The sequence below is a fragment of the Rhinolophus sinicus genome, chromosome 15 (assembly GCF_057876585.1).
Source record: "Rhinolophus sinicus isolate RSI-liver-muscle chromosome 15, RSI-T2T, whole genome shotgun sequence".
Taxonomy (NCBI): Eukaryota; Metazoa; Chordata; class Mammalia; order Chiroptera; family Rhinolophidae; genus Rhinolophus; species Rhinolophus sinicus.
In genome coordinates, this window is record NC_142515.1 from 26,468,964 (window position 1) to 26,494,109 (window position 25,146).

Sequence of the window (25,146 nt, forward strand, 5' to 3'; positions counted from 1 at the left end):
AGCAGTTTTCTTTAAAAAAACTTAAGATACCAAACATTAATTTTTAAATTTCAAGTGAATAACTTTTCACATAATGCTTAAAATGTCTACTACTTACACAAAGTTAATTCATAAGGTTTTCATTTTCACAATAGAGAAAGATCACCAATGATAAAACTGGCAACTGGTAAAGCATGCCCAAGGGGAATAATTACATTAACTAGGCACAAAAGTGGAAATTACAGAAATGATAAACCAGCTATGTTCTCCAAAAGCCTACAGGGACTCTGTACTGTTATTGCTAAAAAACATAATAAGGAAAATAATGAATATTCAACTAAAAGATGGGCAATATTGTCAGTGTTTCTGTATTCCAGAAAACAATACCACATAGAAAACACTTTCTTTCCATTCAGAGGGATAAACACAACTTCAACCATATACTAATACATAGATTTGGTGGCCAAGTTTTAAGTGAACCCTAAGCAAGGGATTCATGCATACAAACCGTACTTATGCTTCTCCTACATGTGTCCTTAATTACACAACTCAAGTGTTTTTAATATATAAATGGAACCGAATGATTTGGGACCATGACGACTTATATATAAAAACTATAGTGAAAAGCAGGGCTTAAGGAAAAAGATTAGTAAGCTATGCAAAATGAATTAAATTATTTCTAGATTGAGTAGAGGACGACAGAAAAGGGAAAATGATGGAATTTTAAAGAAAGTAAAGGGATCATTTTTAGAAGTCAGTCAGTAAAGAAATCCTTCAATTTGAAGGTAATTAAGAGTAAGTCAAAGGGTTAGTCCATTTAGTGTCTACTTATTTCTTTACCATCTAAACAATTTCCCCATGTTGATACTGTAAAAGTCAAATAAACCTAAATATTAACTAATTTAATATACTGAAGTTATTTTTCATATCTAGATGAAATTGATTTTTGGTCACAACACAGTTTTATGGAAATGCCTTCCCAATATGGCACCTAAATATCTAAATCATTAATTCCTGACTTTTCTAAATGATTACTATGTACACATAGAGGAAGAATTAGACAATTCTTATACTGTAAAATTAGGTTCAGAAAATTCACTTTGGTTTGCTAAACATTATCAAAACTAAGCATTAATTACCAAAACTTGGCAGCGTAAGATAGTTATCCATCAATGTTTACAACCAGTCTTATCTACTTAAAAAACAAAAAACACATATATTTTTCCGAACTGTCACAGAGTTAAAAGTGCAGTTCAAATCAATAAACAAAACAGACAAGAAAAAAAGAAACAGCCCCCACACACCCACATACTCCAATAGAGACACCAAGTTAAATACTGGGCCCAATTTTTATTCAACAACTTCAGCACACATAATACTGCCTTTATATCTGAACTCTGGAATTATTTAGGTTGGGGTTCACATTCAACAACAAACAGTCCAAAGCCATATTCCAATTATTTACTATTTGTACGAAACTGGCAAAATTGATCTATACTAGTCAATTATAGATTTCACAGGCTGTGCTTTACTTGACTGATGGATTGAAAGTAATTTTAATAAAGGCCCACCTGTAAGAGTGTTACCCTGAGGGATTAATTTTTAAAATATACAAGGGAGACTGGCATCAATCTTTGACAAACTGTCCCCTATAAAACTGTGAAGGCTACAGATATTTTCCCTTACCCGTTCCCTTGAGTACTGGAGCAGCCTGGAGAATGGCTCAGGGAAGTGCTGCCAGCACATGGACTTTTCTTAGTGGATAGATCAAGTACACCGTCTGTAGAGACACAAAGAAACACCTGAGGGTATTAAAAACTCGAAGTAATGTGAACTGAATAGACTAAAAATGACAAAGCAGTAGGCCTAGTCAACTAAGCCGATACACTACTGGCTATATATTTGAGTTATGAAATCAATTAATTAATAGATTCAGGATATTTTTCCTCCTGAATCAACATAAATTTAGCAAAGTTTATTATATCTAGTATCTCCAAGTGTTAAATATTTTATTAATAGGGCAAAAGAAAAGATAAAGTGTATCACTGCAGATGTTAAGACACAGTGAGATATAAGAAATAGCAGTTTGTACAGCACGAGGTTCACCAACAGAACTATTGGACTTCATTTTCTAAATTTATCTTGATCAAAGCATGTGAGTTTTTAATGCCACAATGTCATACAAATTATAAAACTAAATTTCTTAAGAGCTAGGTCTACCTAAAACACTAAAAATACATAAAAATTTGGTTTAGGAAATTTAAAATATGAAAGTCATTTTAAAATACAAGTTTTGTAGTTAAATTACATTTATACACTATGTAACAAAGTCTATAAAATGAATCAGTTGTTGATTGTTTATAATGTGCATGTATCTTAACTACTCTTTGGACACATCTGTAAAAACTGTGTATTTGTTGTCAATCTTTTGGGAAAAAATCTGTGGAGATTCAAAATTCACTTGCGGACATTTATAAAGGCAAAGTTTTTCAATCAGCGTTATTATAAATTGGTGGGCAAAGTTTATTGAAAGAAAGAAAAAAAAATGAAAGTCTTGATACTGATGAGAGCCTAGAGGTTTAACTTTTTATTTTTAACAGAAACTAGACCCAATCACAAATTCATGTTATTCATGAACATAAAATTAGAATGTTCTTGTCCCATAAAGGGTTTTCCCCCCTCATAGACACGTCTAGAAAAGAAAACTCAAAATCTGGACAACTTTTAAAGATGCCATTCTGTCCAAAATAAAGAGAAGAGTCAGTGCGCCTCTGATTTTCAGCCAGCCAGCAGAGAGGCCTTGCTGTCTAGTTATGTGAAAAACTGCCCCAATACTGAACCCACTTAGGGCTTGTGCCTGAAGATATTGTAACTCCCTGTTTCAGGAAGTTAGAAATAAATATGCTACTGAGTTTATAAACCAAAAAAGCTCACACTCATACAGAATAAGTGTTGTCTTTTAGAGTCACTAATATTTCTAAATATATAATAGTAATCATATAGAAGCAAGTATCCTATTAGACATCTAACCCAATTAGCTATCTAACAAGCAAATACACTGCTTAAAATAGTTCCAACCAAAGACAGTATTATTTAAAGACTTCTAAGTCTATCTAATCCAATAAGCAACATATTTTAAGTCTACAACGAAAAACATTGTGATATAAGCTGAAAACACTGAAATTCATTTAGGAAATATAAAAATTTGTTTCATTTGGAATCTGTACACTATAATCTTACTATCTAGTTCAAATTTCTCTTGGTTAAGAGCATGCTGTCAAAACACACCTCTCAAGTACAACACTAGTTGTAACAAGTTAAATGGTGGTATCTGTATGTGGTAAGCTCCATTATTAGTACTTGCAATACAACATCTATGCTGTCATTCTACTAAACCTGAAGATTTTAATGCAATTATTTTGAGCAAAGAGATTTTAATGAAAGCTACCAATCAAGAAAACAATCCTCAATAAAACAGAAAAATAACAACTGCAAATATGGTAAACAAAGGTATACTGATTAATGTGAATGAACATAGGACAACTAGAAGTTCTAGGAAATCTCTTAGAACTTAAGAGATTCTGATTGCTGCTCACTACACGGAGAGAGAAGAAAAGCAAAGGAAAACTATTAAAAGATTCTTTAATAAGCAACTGAAACCCACCCATTAAGTATATATCATAAATTACTTATAATAAGCAAAAGAAAGTCCTTTAAAAGAGGTTTTTTTAAGAATCAAACTTAATTTGCAAAACAAACATGTATTTCTCACTAATAGATTCACACATTTCATAACCTTTCTGCATACTCTTATGAGATTTCTATAACAATAAAATCTCATTACTACAGACATCACCAATTTACAATTTTCAGTGGTTCCAACAATGGCAGAGTTGAAATGCTCACTTCATCTTTGTGAAATTAAAGGTAAAACGAGATAACGTAACAGGAATATTTAATCTATTTAAAAGAGCAAATTTTTCAGAAACTCAAGAAACATTTGCTAAGAAAAACTGAGGACCCCTTAATCTCTTCACTTAATTAGGATCCTCACCAACAAATTACCTTTTGGAAATACTCTTAAGTTTAGTTCACAATACAGTGCATGTGTGAATGTATGTGTTTTTGTGTGTCTATAAAATACTCAATACACCTAACAACCTGATGTGTGTCTTCTGTGTTCTTGTTATTTCCAATCCTAAGAGTTTCTTTTTTAAAACTGTAAATACATATTTTTGCCTTGTGATCTCATTTGCAGATATAACTTCTTCTGTCTAACAAGTTAAGACAGATTTATTTCTCAGGTGCTAATCCTAGAACATTGATGGGTAAGGGAAAAAACTTAATTTTTCATAAGGGTTTTAAAAACAATGGACATGACAATGTTTTGGAGAGTATAAAATGCTTATATAAATATCAAATAACTTAACAGTAACCCCCTAACTTTCCTTGGTAGTGTGTCAATCACGACTATGAGCTATGAAATACAGTGGGTAAGGCAGCCACTATACTTGTACTTCTTCTCTATCACTGCATGGTGAGCCCTAATTTAAGAATTACACGAATTTTTATCCTATTGTTGCTACTGGTGCCCTCCTTACTCCTTAGCAATCATTTTTTTTCTCCCCAAATTATTCTGATTGGACACCAAACCATACCTTGTTCGCTAGGTTCTGACTGAGACTTTCTGACAGTAAGGTCCAGAGGTGAGTCTTGGTCAGCCATGAGAAGCTTGCTGAGCACAGGGTTCTGAGTAGTTGCAGCCGTGGGAGAGGTGGCGACTGGAGATGCTTTCGGCAGGCTTTGGTTCTTTGTGCTATTGGGCTGGCTGGGGTCCTGAGTAGAGCTATTTTTTGAGGTATATTCAGCAGCAAATTGTTGGATCATTCGCTGCATGATCTCACGGGCCACTAGGGGAATATTGGGGTCGGAGACCCAGGGACTGTCTGTAAACAAAGATTTATTTACTTTTAAAGTGGGACATGTACTTAAAAAAAAAAAAAAAAAGACAGCTTTCAAGCAAACATAAAATTTCATTTTATTTTTCTTAAAATGCAATATAGTAAAAGAGCATTTCCTCAGTTACACTTTTAGTCTCTACTAAGTGTACGAGTTGCAGATTTAAAAAAAAATCCGTAAAATTATTTCTAAACTTCCCCCTCAGCATTATGAAATCAAATAAGGGGATAACAAATAGTATATCTTACGGGCAAGAGTCACTTACCTGATACAGAAATCCCCAAACCCTTTATTATGAAATAATTACTCCCCTATTTACCACCTATAGATCACATCTGGTTTACCCTAGCCATTTCTTCCTAAGAATGGACTGATAACTCAAGTTCAGGAATGCTTAATTTACTTTCTGTTAAAGACTGAACGCAATCCAAGATTAGACCAGAGCAGTAATTCTCACAGTTTAATGTTCATCAGAATCACTTTGAGGGCTTGTAAAAACAGACTGTTGGGTCCTATCCTCAAAGTTACTTATTCAGCAGTTCTAGGGTGAGCTCAAGACATTTCTAACAAGTTGCCAGATTCTGCTGGTCAGAGGACCACAACTTTAGAATCCTTGAGCTACAAGTTTAAATGCCAAATCTCAATACCCTAAGATCATACATATATTTTACATCAGTTCTTTAAATACACTTTGTCAACCACTAAACACTAGCTAGTGAAGTAATGAAATAGACACCTAAGTTTCAATTTCTAATTAATGTTAATTTTAAAGACCATATGAATTCATTACTTCATTAATACTTTGAGCACTGGAAGGAAACTTGGAGGTCAAATGGGGTAAAATAAAAGGGGAAATATTTTGTATAAATATATTATTATCGCATCTCTATCATTACCACATTATCAGGGAGTCTAAGCTTCTCAAGAGTAGCGATTACTCAGCACCTAATCTTGCCTACTGCAAAGTATGCATTCATATTAGCTGAGTAATAAATGGATCAATCAACTCAATTACCATTAGATAGGTGTGTTTTTTTAAACAAATGAAGGAAATGTGATCTAAAGAGTAAGTGGCCTCTTCAAATCTGTACAGATGGTTAGTGATAGACCTTTGATTAAAACTCTCCCCCTGATCTTATTGTTCCACCCGTGATCTTTACTTCCCCACCACACTTCTGAGGCTTTAGAAGACGCTTCTCAAAAAAACCTGACTTCCCTTGATCTTTTAAAGGTTAACTATAGAAGGTAAATCATTTTACTCATATTTTGGAGCTGTAAGGACCATAGGTTGATTTATAAATTTAGAAAATAATTGACTCATTATTAAAACCTGAAATCTTCAACACACACACACACACACACACACACACACACACACACACCTCTCAAAACCTCACAGGACTCGTAAAAATAGTTTTTATTTCCTGAAGGACAATATTCAATACCAAAAGATGGTCATAAAATCAGAATATTTATTTAATTCTCTGAAGTTTAACAAGGTTTGCTCTACCAATAGCAACATTTCTGCTATCAAGAAGTATTTCTAACCCCTAACTTTCCTCTCTAAAGAGAGTATAAATATGCTAGATGGTATAAGGATAACGGTATTCAATTAAATAAGGTTCAGAATACTACAATCACTGACAATGATTCCTTAAATGTTTATTTTTTATTTTTCAATTACAGTTGACATTCAATATATTAGTTTCAAGTGTACAGCACAGTAGTTAGACATTTATATAACCTTAAATGTTTTAATAAACATTTTAGTCACACTGCTTTTAAAATCTCTCTACCCACTGGGTTTTTAAATATTCATTTAACTTTTCACTTAAGATCCATATATATATATATTTTTTTACATAGCATGCAATCCTCCAAATGGAAGACTGTATATAGGTTCAAATTTTCATAAGTTAGTGTATATTTTTCCCCCTGGAAAGTTGGAGAATATATGATATGTAAAGAAGAAAGTTTCCAAATAGGAAGCAATATGAAGTAATTTATCAAATATCTGTGTTTAACTAGATTAATAAATACAATTAGAGATTTAAAAATATTTTAGGATAAAAACCATAAATTGCCACCTTTGAGCTTTAAATGGATGCAGCATTATTTTGCCTCTTCGTTGAATGACTAACATAATTATGAAACACAATTCATGTTTATAAATCGATGACATCACTGCCATTTGAATTTTTACATCTTTTGCAAGGTTCTTGAATGCATTTCATTCCTTCACTTACTTAAAACACAACATCTATAAACCTAGCCATACCTAGAACATGCACAACTGAGTCAAATAACAAATCAGATCAAAATTAAAACTATAGAAAAACATGTAAATGCTACCTCACAGCCACCTGTATGTTTTAAAATGCAAATCTAACTTTTAGAAAAGTGTCACATTTTCTAACAAGTGACAAAACAAGCTAAAAAGAAATATGACAGTTGTAGAAGGTCATATTGGAGTTTATTATAGAGTCTATACCAAAAAAGCCTATTTTTATTGCATGTTTCTACATATATATATATATATATATATATATATATATATATATATATATACACACACATATATGTATGTGTACACACGCACACACACACACACACACACACACACATTATCACTCCTATATATACCTATATATAACTTTTTTATATTCAGTTATTTATAACATACGATTTGCAATACTTGGAAACAAGACAAATCCAAATACCTGAATTATTTATTAAAAACAAAATATTCCCTTCAGACTAAATTGTCTGTCATATCTCTGGATATTGAACATTTTTTGGTATTAATTTGACGAGTATTAACGCTCATCTTTGGACATCTCCAAGAGGATTAATAAAATATCTAAAAATAACAATACTAATACGTAGAACTAGGAGTAACATCCAATTGCAAAGTAATAGCTCTTTTCCTGAGCATCATACGCCAATATAGAAATGCACATTTAACTTTACATACAATTTCAAAGAATTCTCATCTCTTGACGTTTTTCTAAGACTGATTCCAAGGAAAGAATTCTTCTCTTAAAGGTTATGCTCCCAAAGTTTAATGTCTAAATCAAATTATAAGGAGTTTAATGTAAGTTATTCCTAAATGACAAAGGGATGGTACTAGTAGAGAAATAGGCTAGAACACTCTTAGGAATCTGCTTATGATTGATCTTAACTCCCTCTAAGTAGAGAGTGGATGAAAAGTGATTCCTCCATAGAAATTAGAGAGGAGTTCCTCTTTTCAGATAATAACATTTGCTGCAGCCTCAAACCAATAATTCAGTACACATCCTAAAGGAGAGGAGCAGCAGAGGTGTAAAGATATTTTACTTAGTTAATAAACAGGCAGAACTGATCTATCAGTCATTTTTACACTTTAAATGTGAATTGATTGTTTAATCAAGTGTTCATAAAACCAAGAATATTACTATTTTGAAGATAATTTTGGAATTCAGGGTACTTTACTGGGATATGGTGAGCGCGGGAGCTTTGACTGGGAGCTTTAGGTCAGAAGCTGCAAGAGGATATTAAAAGAGAAGTGAAGATGTACTAGAAGATTTAATTTTGTCTAGGGATCTGATGGAAGACATTTTAAAAAAGTGTACTAAAAATAATAATCTTGTGCATTCCTTAATTTTATACACCTCAACTCATACTCCTTTTTGGAAATACTGATTACATTAAGCAGAAGCCCAGCTGGTCTTTAATTGTAACCAAACCATTCAAGTCAGCACGTATCAGCCTGTTAACCAGTGTACAGGCAAACACCAGCTTTCAAATTTCAGAGGGAAGGAGGGAATTTCCAGAGGAATCAGAGGTGTAAACTAGAATATATGAAGAAATATTAAAGAAAATGGAATCACTGAGTCTGCTGAAAATTAAATAAGGATATTCAGGATTATCAGGATGTGTAGGAAACTTTTTTTTGAACCTATCATAGTAGCTTCCATCTTGGAACTAGAGGAAGGGCATAACTAAGATTACAAATCCATTTAGAAAGACTATCTCAAAGGTAAAGACTCTTCACTAGAATGGATTATGAATGGAAGCTTCCAGAAGGTCTTGGCTGACAGCAATTAAACTTTGTGGATAGAGAAATGTAAAACAAACCTACAACAGTTTCAAGGAGAAAGATAAATTGTAAAACACAAGAGGTGGTGGTATTAAATGCTACCTCAAATATATGGAAAACTGGTTTATAATAATGAATCTCAGTTTTAATAATTTAAAAAATTTAGTGAAACAAAACTGTATCAAGGAGAAAAAAAATGCTTGCAAATCTAATTAATACTATACTGAGACCTTACAATTTCCAGGCTTTCTTAATAATTTTACGAACTATTTAACTAAAACTGACATGGCACCATCACTTTTAGAGCAAAAAAGAAAGGGGTTGTACTACCCTATTCCAAATTTAACTGACCAAAGAAATAAAGCATATTATCAATAAAGAAAAATATTTTAAAAAGTAACTCTTTTGAAAAATGACATTGAAATTGAAATTAATATAAGACAAGCAGATGCTAAATGTCATTCTTTATTGGAACCAACCTTTTCTATAAAAGACTGCATTGAGGAACTCTTCTGCTTGTCTCTCGAATCGAATGATTTTTGCTTGCTCTTGTTTAAGCAGAGCTTCTTGCCCAGCTCCCGAAGCTGGTTCATCCAGACCGACTAAGTGTCCCTGCAAAAATATTTGGTGAATATCTTTCCCCATTCAGTATCAAAAGCACAGATGCAAAATCAAAGACAAATGTTAAAGATAAGACAAATCAGTTCAATATAATTAAAACATTTTAAAACTTCAAATCAGGATAAAATTTATCTCCACAAAAGTGTAAAAGCAAAGTGAATATAAATATGTATTTTGGGTAGTTTTTACCCACGTTTTTTTATTATGAGTTCTGTTTAAAATTTACAAGTAAACTCATTAAACTATAATTACTGATTGGAAAATTTCCTTGAGCATTCAAATATATTGGTTCTTACTATAGCAATAGCTCAGATATTGAAGGTATGTTATAATCCACAAAGGATTTCCTTAAAGATTTTAAATACACCCAGTGATATTTGCAACCAGCTATGATTTCCCTATCACCCAAATTGTATCACCAGCACGACCAAAATGTATATTTTGCAAAGACAAATTTAGCATCAATTATATATTGTAAACAAATAGTTTAATACAAAGAACTCTCCTGCATATTCAAACTAAAACAATGTTCTCTTAACAATTCCACATAAAATAATACTGTTTGCCACATAATTTGTTTAAAATTCTTTTAACAAAATATCTTAAGTATTATAAATCATTACAAAAATCTTTATTGTATTTGTATTTGACAACATTCTATGGACTAAATTATTTAAAAAATGAATCAAAAATAAAATAATTTAATTTTGATACAGATTTAGCATCTAAACAGGTACAGGCATACCACGGGGATATTTGGTTCCACAATAAAGTGAGCCATAATCTCAAGTACAATAAACTGAGGTATGCCTGTATTAATTAAATAGTCCAATAAAATCCTCAACTGTATTATATGTTAATGCCATTTCACTGTTTAGTGATTTTTTAAAAAACAGATATTACATGGCATAAACTGTACTTAACTCCTTAGTCCTACATTCAGTCAGTTCAAACTTTGAACAAAATATCTATACTTAAACTATATTTCATGTAGCATTCAAGCTACTTTCTAATCTAAATCAACTCAGAGCAACTAACCTAGCATTTAGTAAGACAGGTGCTACATGTTTTCTTGAATCAAACAATTTTATCAACCTGGACTCTGAAATATGCAGATTACTTTTAGTTGGTTCATATCAATTACAGTCACATCTATTTGTTTTTAAACTATTGTTGCTGAAATATAATACACATACCATACAATGCAACCATTTAAGATATAAAATTAATTTTTTTTAAAGTATATTCAGAGGTATGGGACGATCACCTTGATCTAATTTTAGAACATTTTCTGACACCCTCCAAAAAAAACCCGTACCCATTAACAGTCACTTCCATTCTCCCACTTGCTTCAAAACTATATCACCACTATACTACTTTTTGTCTCTATAGACTTGCTTATTCTGGACATTTCATATAAATGGAATCATACAATATTTGTTTTTTTGGTGACTGACTTCTCCTAGAACAATGTTTTCAAGTTCACCTAAGTTGCAACATGTAGCACTTACTTCCTTTTTATTCCCAAATAATATCCGATTGTAAGAATATGCCATATTTTATCCATTCACCAATTGGTGAACATCTGGGTTGTTTCTACTTTGTGACTACTATGATAGGAACAATTCCACTTTTAATATTTGTGTACAAGTTTTTGTGTGGATATATATTTTCAATTCTCTTAAATACAGAGGGTGCCAAAATAAATGTATACACATTTTAAGAAAGGAGAACACTTTATTAAAATTACGCTGATGGTAACCACTTTGAGCACGTCTTGTAATTGCAGAAGTCAAATGACTTGTATTCATCTTTTGTTATTGGTATATATTGAGTATTACATTTTCCAAAGCAGCTGCACTATTTTATATTCTCCACAGCAATGAGGGTTCCTTCCTCCACATACTCACAAACATTTATCTTTTTTTTTTTAAAGATTTTATTGGGGAAGGGGAACAGGACTTGATTGGGGAACAGTGTGTACTTCCAGGGCTTTTTTTTTTCCAAGTCAAGTTGTTGTCCTTTCAGTCGTAGTTGTGGAGGGCACAGCTCAGCTCCAGGTCCAGTTGCCCGTTGCTAGTGGCAGGCGGCACAGCCCACCATCCCTTGTGGGAGTCGAAAAGGCAATCTTGTGGTTGAAAGGATGCGCTCCAACCAACTGAGCCATGGGGGGGGGGGGGGGGCAGCTCAGCTCAAGGAGCCGTGTTCAATCTTAGTTGCAGGGGGTGCTGCCCACCATCCTTTGCGGGAGTCGAGGAGTTGAACTGGCAACCTTGTGGTTGAGAGCCCACTGGCCCATGTGGGAATTGAACCGGCAACCTTCGGCGTTAGGAGCACAGAGCTCCAACAGCCTGAGCCACCGGGCCGGCCCCAACACTTATCTTTTTTATTACGCCATCTTGGTACACAAGAAGTGGTATCTCAGTTTAGATTTGCATTTCCATACTAATGATGCTGATCATCTTTTCATGTGCTTATTGGTCATTTAAATACCTTCTTTGGAGAATGTCTATTTATATGCTTTGCCCAGTTTTTAATTGGACTATTTACCTTTTTATTGTTGAGTTGTAAGAATTCTCAAAATATTTTGGATACAATTCCATTATCAAATATATGATTTGAAAATATTTTCTCCCATCTGTGAAGTTTCTTATTTCACTGATGCTACTGTTAACAGTACAACAATTTTTAATTTTAATGAATTACAATTTATCTACATTTTCTTTTGCCATTTGTGCCTTTGGAATTGTACCTGAAAAACTAGTGGCTAACCCAAGGTCATGAAGGTTTATTCCTATGTTTTCTTCTAAAAGTTTTATAGTTTTATGACTTATTTTTAGGTTTATGATCCATTGAGTAAATTTCTGTATATGGTAGAAGAAAGGGGTCCAACTTCCTTTGTGAAAAATCACTGGCCATAAATTTTACTTCTGGATATCCAATTCTATTCCACTGATCTATATATCTATCTTTATGCCAGTAACACACTATGTTGATCACTGTAGTTTTGTACTAAATTTTGAAACTGGAAAGTATAAGTCATTTCAAGTTGTTTTTTGATAAGATTGTTTGGATATTCAGGGTCCCTTGAATTTTCATATAAATTTTAGGATCAAGCTTGTCAATTTCTGCAGAGGCCAGCTAGGGCTTGATGGGAAGGCACTGACTCTGCAGATCATTTTGGGGAGTAATGCCATCTTCATAATATTATTTTCTAATCCAGGAACACAGGATATTTTCCCATTTACCTGGATCTTCTTTAATTTCTTTCAACGTTTTATAATTTACAGTGTACAAGTCTTACATTTTTGTTAAATTTATTTCTAAGTACTTTATTATTTTTGGTGCTATTGTAAGTTGAACTGTTTTCTTAATTTTCATATCCAGATTGTTCACTGCTAGTTTACAGAAATAAAACCAATTTTTAAAGAATGTTGTATTCAGCAACCTTGCTCTTGTTGGGTGGTGTGCTCTATCGATGTCTGTTAGGTATAGCTGATTCATAATGTTATTCAAGTCTTCCATCTTTGTTGTTCTTCTGCCTAGATGCTCTATCCATTGTTGAAAGTGGGATGTTGATGTGCCCAACTATTACGGTTGTATTATTTATTTCCCCCTTCAATTCTGTTGTACTTTGCTTCATGCATTTTTGGGCTGTTGAGGATTTAATTATGTTTTCCTGATAGAGCAACCTTTCTATCATTAGAAAGAGTCCCTCTTTATCTCTAGTTCACTGAAATCTATTTACCCAGAAGTGTGCAGTCTCTCTGGTATCGCTTCTCAGAGGATGCTATCTTGAGCATGCAGTCTCTCTGTCCACCAGGAATAACTGGGTTCAGCTGGACTCTCTTTGGTAGTATTTTTCTCGGGTCTCCCCTTTACCAGCTTCTGGTTGATCTGCCAGTAGTGGTTTATCACACACCCAGCTGTTAGCCTCTACTAATAGTTCTGTTTGCCACACCCTGGGGCATAAATTGCACCACAGTCTGATCCAACAAAAGTGGGCCTCTTTGTAGGCGCAGGGCGCTGCCAGTCTTTGAGACTTGCCCCAACCCGGGGGGTGGGGTGTCTCCTTGGCTGCCTTTTTTTTTCTGATTCTGTTAAACTTCTAACGCCATTTCATACTTGTTGAACTAGTATTGTGGAGCTACCAGTCTCCTCTTAATTGTTGACCATAAAGATCTTTATCATTTTCAACATTTTTTTGCAAATTCTGTTCCAAATAAAGTCTGTTCCCTTAGGAGAGTTGTAGAGTTCTTTTCTTAAAGCGTGCCTCTCCCTTCAGAACCATCTTTGTGCACAAGACCACAAGAACTAGGGGTTAGGACAGTGTCTCCCTTATCTGAGTGAGATCTGTGCTCTATGAGTCGGGGTGCTAGATGACTTGCCCCACCTGGCATGGAACTTTTGCCTCATGCATGAGGCGTGGCCCAGGGCAACTGGGACCCAATATTCTCAGCCTGCTGCGCCTGGAGTAGACTTCCACTCTTAGTAAAGGTAGAGTGGGGGAAGGGAGCCCCAAGCCTTTGACCTCACCTGCCTAGAAGAAAGTATTTGCACCAAGAAGCTGGAAGATATGAGAGATGCCCACAGTCGGCCCCTCAAGCTCAATCAAAGTAGAGCTCCCTTCAGGCGGAGCTCAGGGAGAGGGTGGAGAGTAAATCATGGTTCAAATATCACATTCTTGTTGTTCTTACAGAGACTGAGTAGATTTTTTGAATAAATGATTCTCTATTTGCTAAATATGCCCTGAATATTAACTATTTCTAGAGTTTAAATTGTGGTTTTAAAATAATTTCAACCAGTTAAATGGTTCTTTTGTTTGTTTTTATCCAGAATAATAACGAAAGATGAAAAATATAACACAAAATCATGTATTTTTTTTCTACTGCATCTGGTCACCATATTAAAAATTTTTAACAATGATGTATAAACAAAATACAGCTCATCCTCCCTCACTGTACATACATGTGCCAAAATTAAATGACCAAAAAGAACATAATAGTTCATACTACATAGCGCTAATAAAGCTAATAAAATCCCTAGGAGATAGAAAGTTAAAGGAAACAATTCATGTCATTTCCTCTCCCCCACCTCTAAATTCCCAAAGGAGGGGCGGCTGGATGGCTCAGTTGGTTAGAGGGGGAGCTGTCAACAACAAGGTTGCCGGTTCAATTCCTTCATGGGATGGTGGGCTGTGCCCCTGCAACTAAAGATTGAAAATGGCAACTGGACTTGGAGCTGAGCTGCGCCCTGGAGAAACAGTGTTCCCCAATAAAAAATTTTTAAAAATAAAAATAAAACAGAGTTCTTAGTTTTAAAAAATAAAAAATAAATTCCCAAAGGAGTAATTATGTATGGTAATGGCAAAAAATAAAATGATGTGACACACACAAATCTATAAATCAAAAACAATTGTTCTTTTCATTTATTATTTGTACTTATTAAAGAACAAGTTTTTGGCCCAGAACTAAATAAGAATCAAGTTGGAGATTTGAACTGAAATTTTTATCTCCCAGTTGTTTCCTTCAGAATTCAGGAATTGGTCCACCTAGACTGATTGGTTCATAGCCAGAGGTGATTCTGTCATATCAGAATCTACTGTGAGCTTCTTAAAAACACATATACCTAGAACATACTCCCAGAACTTTGATTTTGTAGCTCTGTGGTAGAGAACAGTCTTGTTTTTAAAAAACTCTTTCCTTAATAAAGAACTGAAAAAAGTATTACCAGTATCACACTTTAAAAATCAGTTTATAGGGCCGGCCCGGTGGCTCAGGCTGTTAGAGCTCCATGCTCCTAACTCTGAAGGCTGCCGGTTCGATTCCCACATGGGCCAGGGGGCTCTCAACCACAAGGCTGCCGGTTCAACTCCTCGACTCCCGCAGGGGATGGTGGGCTGTGCCCCCTGCAACTAGAAACGGCAACTAGAAACGGCAACTGGACCTGGAGCTGAGCTGTGCCCTCCACAACTAAGATTGAAAGGACAACAACTTGACTTGGAAAAAAAAGGCCCGGAAGTACACACTGTTCCCCAATCAAGTCCTGTTCCCCTTCCCCAGTTAAAAAAAAGAAAAATTAAAAAAAAAAAAAAAATTAGTTTATAAGCCGGGCCCAGTGGCTCAGGTGGTTGGAGCGCCGTGCTCCAACCACGGCTCCAACCATGCCAAGGTCACCTGTTCGATTCCCACATGAGCCAGTGAGCCGCACCCTCTACAGCTAAGATTGTGAACAACGGCTCTCCCTGGAGCTGGGCTGCTATGAGCAGCCGGAGGTTGGTGTGAGCTGCCATGAGTGGCCGGCGGCCAGCGTGAGCTGCTGTGTGCTGCCATGAGTGGCCAGTGGTCGGCAGCCAGCGAGAGCTGCCGTGAGCGGCCGACCAACGACTGGCGACCAACTGCCTCAGCCTGGGGGAGCGCAAGGCTCATAATACCAGCATGGGCCAGGGAGTGGTGTCCTACACAACTAGACTGAGAAATAACGGCTTGGACTGGAGGGGGGAAGAGGGGGCGCAAGAAAGGGGGAAAAATTAGTTTTATATCTACAATAAGTCTTAGTATTTGAGAAAGGTAATCCCCACCTGTTATTTATATTTTCCAAAATGTCCTGGCCATTCTAGCTTTATTCTTTCAGATTATATTTAAAATCACTTAGTCAATTTTGTTCCTACCACCACTAGCCCCCACCCCACCCCAAACTGTGTTTTTTATTTAAATAGCGTTATACTTAGGAAGTAATTCAGGAGTAAGTAACATCCTTAAAAATATTCAGTCTTCTCTTGTAGGAACTGCTTAATATTTATCCAAGTGGGCTTTAATGGATCTCAATTAAAATTCCGTTGTTTATTTATATAGTTCCCATAAATTTATTATTTTACATTTTTACTGCCATTATGAAAAAGATGTTTCCTTTATTTTCTAATTGCTAGAACTGGCATAAATGGTGTGTGTGTGAAACTTAATTTTGCATACAGCTTTCAGGGAAAAGTGTAGGTCATCTATCTTCAGTTGCTATGTTCTCTGATAGCCTCCCTCACCAGTTGGTGTCAATTTTCAAATATAGGTATATATTTTTTGACCGATGAGGTGCATTTTACTGTTTTTCTTTTTTCAATATTCTTTTAAGTTAATTTCTTCTAAAGGAGCTGTGATGGTGGTAGAGAGGGAGAGGAAAACAAAACTGCAAAAGCCGCCAATACTTTGTGATGTGATGATCCATCATCCAAAGCAGGAACGGAGATATAATACTGAATGGGTTGGGATCGTCTTCAACAGAAAAGACCTTTACTACGTTTTCAGTTATCTCTACCTATATAATTCATGTAATATACTTTTTTTTTTATCATCCTTTATTATTTTTTTGAACAGCAATAAAACAAATATCCAAAAGATGTTTTCAAATGAGTTTACTCAACACTTTTCCCAAAACTTAAAGTAGCTATGTCTCTGTACTAACAGAAATGTTAAAGGAAATTATTCAGGCAGAAGGGAAATGACACTACAAAACACTGCTGAGAGAACTTAAAAACATAAACACGAGATAAACCATGATCATAAATTGGAGGACTCAATTTTGTAGCCATTCTCTCCAAATTGATCTATAGATTCAAGCAATCCTAATCAAAATTCTAAAAATCTTTCTGAAGAATTGATGTTAATTTTTAAAAGTTAATTTATAAAAATTTATATAAAAAAGTCAAGGATCTAGATTAACAAAACAAGTTTGAAAAACAAAGTTGGAGGACTCATACTCCTAGATTTCCAGATATAAAGATACAGTAATCAAGACACTGTGGTATTGGTGTACGTATAGACATACAGTCGAACGGCACATAACAGAGTCCCATGAATATGGTTAACTGACTTAACACAGATGCCAAAGTAATTCAATAGGGGGAAGGAAGGTCTTTTCAAAAAATGATGTTAGTATAACTGGATTATCGTACAGAATAATAAACCTTAACATTTAACCCACACCATATAGAAAAATTAACTAGAAATGAATCAGATATCAAAATATGAGTTAATACTACTAAATTTCTAGAGTATAAAATTTTATTCTGTGTTTGACATTGGATTAGATGAAGATTTCTTAAGCAGAACATAAAAGACATGAATTTTAATAGAAAAAATTGACAAAGGATTTTATACAAAATATATAAAAACTATTATGGCTTAATAATCAGCTTTTTAAAATGGGCAAAAGATTCAAACAAATGTTTCACATAGGATATGTATACTGAAATATGCTCAATATCATTACTCATCAGAGAAATTAAAATTAAAAATCACAATGTAATCCCACTAAAGATCCACCAGAACGGCTAAAGTTAAAAAGACCAACATCAAATGTTGGCAAGATGTGGAACAATGGAACTTCCATACATTGCTGATAGAAATACAAAATGGTTCCGTCACTTTGGTGAACCATATGGTAGTATCTTATAAGGTTAAATATACAATTACGATATTACTCAGTAATTCCAATCCTAGGTATTTATCCCAGAGAAATGAAAATATATGCCCACAGACTTATATGTGAATAAGTCTAACAGCCAACATCCAGAAAAAAATGAATAAATAGTGGCAAATCCATGCTAGGGAACCTAGTCAGCAATAAAAAGGAACAAAAGATTATATACAAAAACAAGAATGAATATCAAAATATTATGCTAAGAGACAGAAATCAAATACAAAAGACTACATACTGAATGATCCCTATTATGCAAAATTCTAGAAAGGTAAAACTACAGTGATTGCCTGGGTCTGGGTGTCTGGGAAAGGGACTGGCTACAAAGGGACATGAGAAAATTTTTTAGGGTGAGGGAACTGTCCCATACCTTGACTGTGCTGGTCATTATAAAGTGTATACATTTACCAAAATTCATTAATCTGTACCCTTAAGTGGATGAATTTTATTGTATATAAATATTGCCTCAATAAAGAAATCATTAAAAACAGTCTCAGGGTATTAAAGATACTAGATACTAAATATATTACTGAATTTCACCTCTTGAACTAATCACTTGGAATCAAAGAAATGATCTTTACTTACATTTTTAAAGTCACAAAGAAATGTGACACTTATGTTCAAAATCTCGTATCTTTTTCCTCAACCAAACATACTTTTAGGTTGAAAAGCAGTGTCTTTTACTTGCCATGCACTTCTTTGCATAGTATTCTGAATAGGTATACTGTTAGTGGCTATAAATCGATGGCATTTCACTATTTCTGCTATATCCTTAGATATAAATCAAGATAAGGAGCTTGACTGTTGCCCAACAGTTAATATCACCTACTAAATTGACACTGTGTGTTTTCATGATGTGATGCACTGCCAAGGATATGACATCATTTATTTAATATTCTTGCTAAAGTATCATGACCTGAATTTAATCATGAAGAAACACCAGAAAACCTAAATTGAGAGGTATTCTACAAAACAAATGGCTTGTACTCTTCCAAAATGTCAATGTTATTAAAAATAAATAAAAAGCTGAGGAACTATTTTAGATTAAAGGAGACTAAAGAGCAGTGAAAATCAAATTCAATGAGTGACCCTAAATTGGATTTTGAACTAAAGTAGGCGGTAAAAAACTATAAAGCCTTTGGGACAACTGGTAAAATTTGAACGAGATTCATAGATTCGATAATACATCAAAGTTAACTTTCCTTATTTTTGGTAACTGTACAGGGTAGTTAAGTAAGTGGACATCCTTATTCTCAGGACATAGGAAAATAAACATGGAAATATTTAAGAGTAAAGAGGTACGAGGAGAATGATGATGTCTGTAACTTATTCTCACATGGTTCAGGAAAATGTGTGTGTACTGTAATATCTATAAGAAAGAATGAGAAAGAATAATAAGGCAAATGTGGCAAAATGTTAACTGGTGAATCTAGGTGAAGGGTATATAGAAGTTTTTGTACTACGTATATAACTTTTCTGTAAATGGGAAATTATTTCAAAGTAAAATGTTTTTTTGTTTGTTTTTTTTAAAAAAGCAGGGTGGACAAATAAATGATGAACCTTACTTTTCTCCCAAAAGCCACATCTCCCTGTCTCTCTCCCCCCTCTCCCTCCGTAATCCCAGTTGCCTTTCCATTAAATTGTATTTGCTTGTGTTATGGATTGCTCTGATACAGTTTGAGGAAGAAGAGCAAAGAGAATAATAAAATAGGATATGGAAGTTAACAACTTTCAAGCTTCTCTCAGTATTTCATCAACCTAATGAAGATATTCAAAACAGTAAGAAATAATAAATATTTTAGGCTTTGCATAGAGGCCACATACAGCCTCTGTTGCATCTCCTCTTTTTTTTTTTTTTTTTTAAAAAAGAACTATAACAAAAGTAGTTCCACTCGTGTCTGACATAGCAAGGAAATTACTGAATAAAGTAACAAAATTATGTCAGCACAGAAGTTAGTTCTTAGAGCAATAAACAGTTAATACTCTTTAAACAAAAAATAAAGATTAGTATTTCTTACAGCCTCTTTTGTAATTCTAATATTTGTCACTATATGAGACTGGCTGTTTTGAGGTATAAGAATGGGGGACACCTACATAGTTGATTATTTTATTTATGAGAGGGGAACACCTCAGGAAAGGAAATGGAAGAAATAAGAAGTTTCACTTAGGAAAAGTAAAATGGCCTAGATTTCAGGAGTGTGACACAAAACTGAAGTGTGATATTTTAGAGCCGTTCCTGTGTAAATTCAAGACCATGGCCTCTCAGTGCCTGGATTAATTTAAATGATGTATTTTTAAAAATTCATACCATATGGTATAGGAAATCTGGGAATCAGAAGCATGTGAATGCATACAGGTTTTGTTAATAACTGTTAGAAAGGTTTACCTGAGTATATCATGGGCCTATAGCTACAGCCAAGTCCGCTACCCATGGCTTACTGACATTTTAAGCAATGAGCTAAAAAGAACTGACAAGATGGAACTCATTGATTTAAATGCCACTCTCTTACGTCTTTTTATTTTAAATGCCAGCAAGTCTTTGGAAAAATGGCTCCACCATTTTAAATCCTCATACTCTTTAAGGTCAGTTATCTAAAAAGAAACCTTACTTCGTGTAAATTATTGCTTTTTACGTTAACAAAATATAAATTGTTGTGCTTAATGCAATTTTTACTGTATGATAATGTTACCTTCAATTTTTTAAGCAGACTATCAATTTTGTTAAGCAGACTATCAAAAAGGGAAAAATAACAGGCTGAAGCCTGAATACAAATCAAGAATTAAATATGGTATTCAAAATGTACAACAAACCTACCATGAATGACTCTTATCTGTATATCTAACTGCTATTATTGTTCATGGAAATTAAGCCTAAAGTGTAAGTGGCAAGTGACTATTACTACCATTATACTCAATTTACCAGTTATCTGTAATTAGCATTTGCTGTTACAGTTTTTCTTCCATTATACATGTACAGTTTATTAAAAACATTAAAAGATAAATGCAAGCCATCCCCACAGTCAACAGCAATGTTTTCTTATATACTCCCACTGGTTGAAAATTAAAAGTTTACGCTATCTCAATTCTCACCCACAACTCAATCTCGATCAGAAGACTTCCTAAATTTCTATCTGGTTTCCATCCAGACTGTGAATGTCCACAGATGCCCAAGACCATTATAAATACAGGGAAGTCCAACTGCATGTTTGAGGTAACAGTATTATAAAGCCTAGCTGAGGGTAATCTTGCCTTTTCCTAAACTCCTACAGCTCTTTACCTATACCACTTACACAGCACTAGGTTTATAACCTGCATTATACATATATAACCTTTCCCACTAGACTATAAATTTCTTGAAAATAGTATCGGTGGCTAAAACTCTTTTTTAATCACTCACAGTACCTTTATTTCAACCACAATGGTTGGCTTTTTGATACACCAACAGTGAAATACACAGTTGTTGATTTTAACTTTAGAAATAAGAAATCAAAGAAATTTTTTAAAGGAAAAAAATATAAGAAATAAAAAGGCATCATTTCTCAACCTTTGGTTAAAATCAAGTGTAGAAACAAAAAATCCAAAGATTTGGGGCTGGCCCAGTGGCTCAGGTGGTTGGAGCGCCCTACTCCTAACACTGAGGTCGCTGGTTTGATCCCCACATGGGACAGTGAGCTGCGCTCTCTACAGCTAAGGTTGTGAATAATAGTTCTCTCTGGAGCTGGGCTGCCGTGAGCAGCCGGAGGTCAGCGTGAGCTGCTCAGTGCTACCATGTGCTTGTGACCAGTGGCCAGTGTGAGTAGCTGGCAGCTATCGCGAGCCGGCAGCCGGCAAGAGCTGCTGAGAGCAGCTGACCGATGACCAGCGACAGACTGCCTCAGCAGAGGGAGCACAATGCTCCTAATACTAGCCTGGGCCAGGGAGCTGTGTCCTACACAACTAGACTTAGAAACAACAGCTTGAACTGAGGTGGGGGGGGAAGGGGAGGAGGTGGAAAGAGGAGGGGAGGGGAGAAGGGGAGGGGAGAGGGAGGGGGAGAGGGAGGGAGAGGGGGAGGGGAGGGAGAGAGAGAGGGGGAGGGGGAGGGGGAGGGGAGGGGGAGGGGGAGGGGGAGGGGGAGGGGGGAAATAAATAGGCAATTATACAGTCTCCTATTAAAAAAAAAAAGGCAAAGATTTAATATTAAGATGTCATTACTACCCCAAAAGTGATCTGCAGATTTAATGTAACTCTTATCAAAATCCCAATGGTGTTTTTTTGCAGAAGTACAAAAATCCATCCTACAATTTATATGGAATTTCAAGGGATCCCAAAGAGCCAAAACAATCTTGAAAAAGAAAAACCAAGTTGGAGGTACCACACTTCCTAATTTCAGAACTTATTACAAAGCTACAGTAATCAAAACAATATGGTACTGGTATAAAGACAGACACAGAATAATGGTATAGAGAGTCCAGAAATAAACCCCCATATATTAGGTTGGTACAAAAGTAATCACAGTTTAAAGGGTTAAAAACTGCAAAAACTGCAATTACTTTTGCACCAACCTAATAAATGATTTGACAGGGGTGCCATGATCATTCAATGGAGGAAAAGACACTCTTTTCAATAAATGGTGTTGGGAAAATTGAATATCCACATGGGTAAGCACGAAGTTGGATCCTTACCCTATACCATATACAAAAATCAACTCAAAATGGATCAACGACCTAAAACTAGAAAACCCTTAGAAGAAAACAGGGTGGGGGTGGGGGAAGATTCAAAACACTTGATTTGGCAATGATTTTTTTGGGTATGACACCAAAAGAACATGCAGCAAATTAAAAATAAATTGGACTACATAAAAATTTTAAAAACTTCTGTGAATCAAAGGACACAATCAGCAGAGTGAAAAGGCAACCTACAAACGGGAACAAATATTTGCAAATCATATCTGATAAGGGGTTAATATCAGAAAGAACACCTACAACTCAACAGCAAAAAAACTTGTTTTAAAAATGTACGATCTGACAGACATTATCTCCAACGAACATATACAAATGGCCAACAAGCACAAGAAAAGATGCTCAGTATCACTAATTAGAAAATGTACATGAAAACCACAATGACATACCTACTAGGATAGCTACTATAAAAACATACAACAGGAAGTAACTAATGTTGGCAAGGATGTGGATAAATTGGAATCCTTATGCACTGTTGGCAGAAATGTAAAATGGTGCAGCCGATGTGAAAAAAAGAGTTTGGTGGTCCCTCAAAAAATTAAAAATAGAACTATTGTATGATTGGGTATACACCCAAAAGAACTGAAAGCATGGTCTTGAAGAAATATTTGTACACTAATGTTCATAGCATTATTTACAAAAGGTAGAAGCAACCCAAGTGTCCATTGTTGGATGGATAAAGAAAATGTGGTATAAGCAATGAAATATTATATTTCCTTAAAAAAAAAAAAAAAAAAAAAAAAAAGAAATTCTGATACATGCTACAAAATGGCTAAACCTTGAGGATATTATGCTGAATGAAATAAGCCAGAGAATGACAAACACTATAATGATTCCACTTATACGGGGAACCCAGAGTAGACAAACTCATAGGGTACAAAAAGTAGAATGGTGGTTGGCAGAGCCTGGAGAAATGAGAAATGGGGAGTTGTTTAATGGGTATAGAGTTTCAATTTTGCAAGATTTTAAAGCGTTCTGGAGATTGGTTGCACAACATTATGAATACACTTAACACTAAGGAACTGTACATTTAATGGTTAAGATAGTAAATTTTATGTTATGTATTATTTTACCACAATATAAAAAAGTAAGGCACACTCTATGGATTAATGCAAACAATCTCAAAAAGGACAGTAACCTAATAAAGATTAAGGGAAGAAACAGAAGCACAACAAATATGCTTTCATAATAGAGAGGAAAGAACAAAGAGTGCGAAACATCAGTTTGTAAGAAACAAAAGAAAAAAGAAGTGAGACCTAGAGCCATGGTCAGGAAGAAATGAAAGACTGACTCAATATGAAACTCAAATGAAAGAAAAACTTAAGGGCTCAACATAATGACTCTAACAAATTTTTGTACAACAAGGCACATTCTAAACTTTTTCAGGGCTTTCATTAATTATAAGAATCTCCTCTTCAATAAAGCAGGGGGAAAAATATCCTCAAGCAAGAGTTCAAAAACAGATTTTTCAGAGAATCATACAATTTTAGAGTTGAAAAGTAGCTCAATGTCTGTCTATTGGAACTGCAAGTACAAAATATTAAAAAACAACAACCAAATCTGTATTTGCAAATACAAAAAAAAAACCACACTGTATTTTACATTGATAAGATATAAATGACATGGACAAAAGTACGATTAAACAAATATCCAGACTTTATTTAGTAATTTTTTCACTAGTTAAAAACGCATTGTTGTGGAAGAACAAAGCTAGAGGCATCATGCCTCCTGATTTCAAACTACCGTGTTTCCCCAAAAATAAGACCTAGCCGGACCATCAGCTCTAACACGTCTTTTGGAGTAAAAATTGGCTCAGTTGGTTAGAGCGTGAGATCTGAACAACAGGTCTTGTATTAAAATAAGACCGGATCTTATATAATACAAGACGGGGTATAATATAATACAATATAATATAATACCTGGTCTTATATAAGACCGGGTCTTATGTAGTATTATATAAGACCAAGTCTTATATTAATTTTTGCTCTAAAAGACGCATTAGAGGCTGATGGTCCAGCTAGACCTTATTTTTGGGGAAACATGGTATATTATAAAGCTATAGTAATCAAAACACTGGAACTGGCATAAAAACAGACACATAGATCAACAGAATAGAATAGAGACCCCAGAAATAGACCCACACATATATGGTCAATTAATTGGACAAAAGAGCCAAGAAAATACAATGGGGAAAAGTATTAGGAAAACTGGACAGCTACATGCAAAAGAATGAAACAGGGCCATTGTCTTACATCACACACAGAAATTAACTAAAAATGGATTAAAGACTTGTGCAAAATACCTGAAGCCATAAAAGTC

At 34.6% G+C, this 25,146-nt stretch overlaps 1 protein-coding gene across 18 annotated transcripts in view; it reads right to left on the reverse strand.

Annotated features, from left to right (window-relative positions):
* Nucleotides 1-25,146, reverse strand: part of LCOR (ligand dependent nuclear receptor corepressor) — a 126,709-nt gene that overhangs the window by 37,687 nt on the left and 63,876 nt on the right. For 17 of the 18 annotated variants that reach the window (XM_074339279.2, XM_074339278.2, XM_074339277.2 and 14 more), the window contains 3 exons: nt 9,496-9,628; nt 4,638-4,925; nt 1,666-1,759 (listed from right to left, as the gene is read on the reverse strand). The exons of the other annotated variant lie outside the window; for it this stretch is intronic. In XM_074339279.2, the coding sequence (XP_074195380.2) occupies nt 1,666-1,759; nt 4,638-4,875 (332 nt within the window). In that variant the 5' untranslated portion in view covers nt 4,876-4,925; nt 9,496-9,628. The remainder of the gene's footprint in view (nt 1-1,665; nt 1,760-4,637; nt 4,926-9,495; nt 9,629-25,146) is intronic. 18 annotated transcript variants of the gene reach the window in all.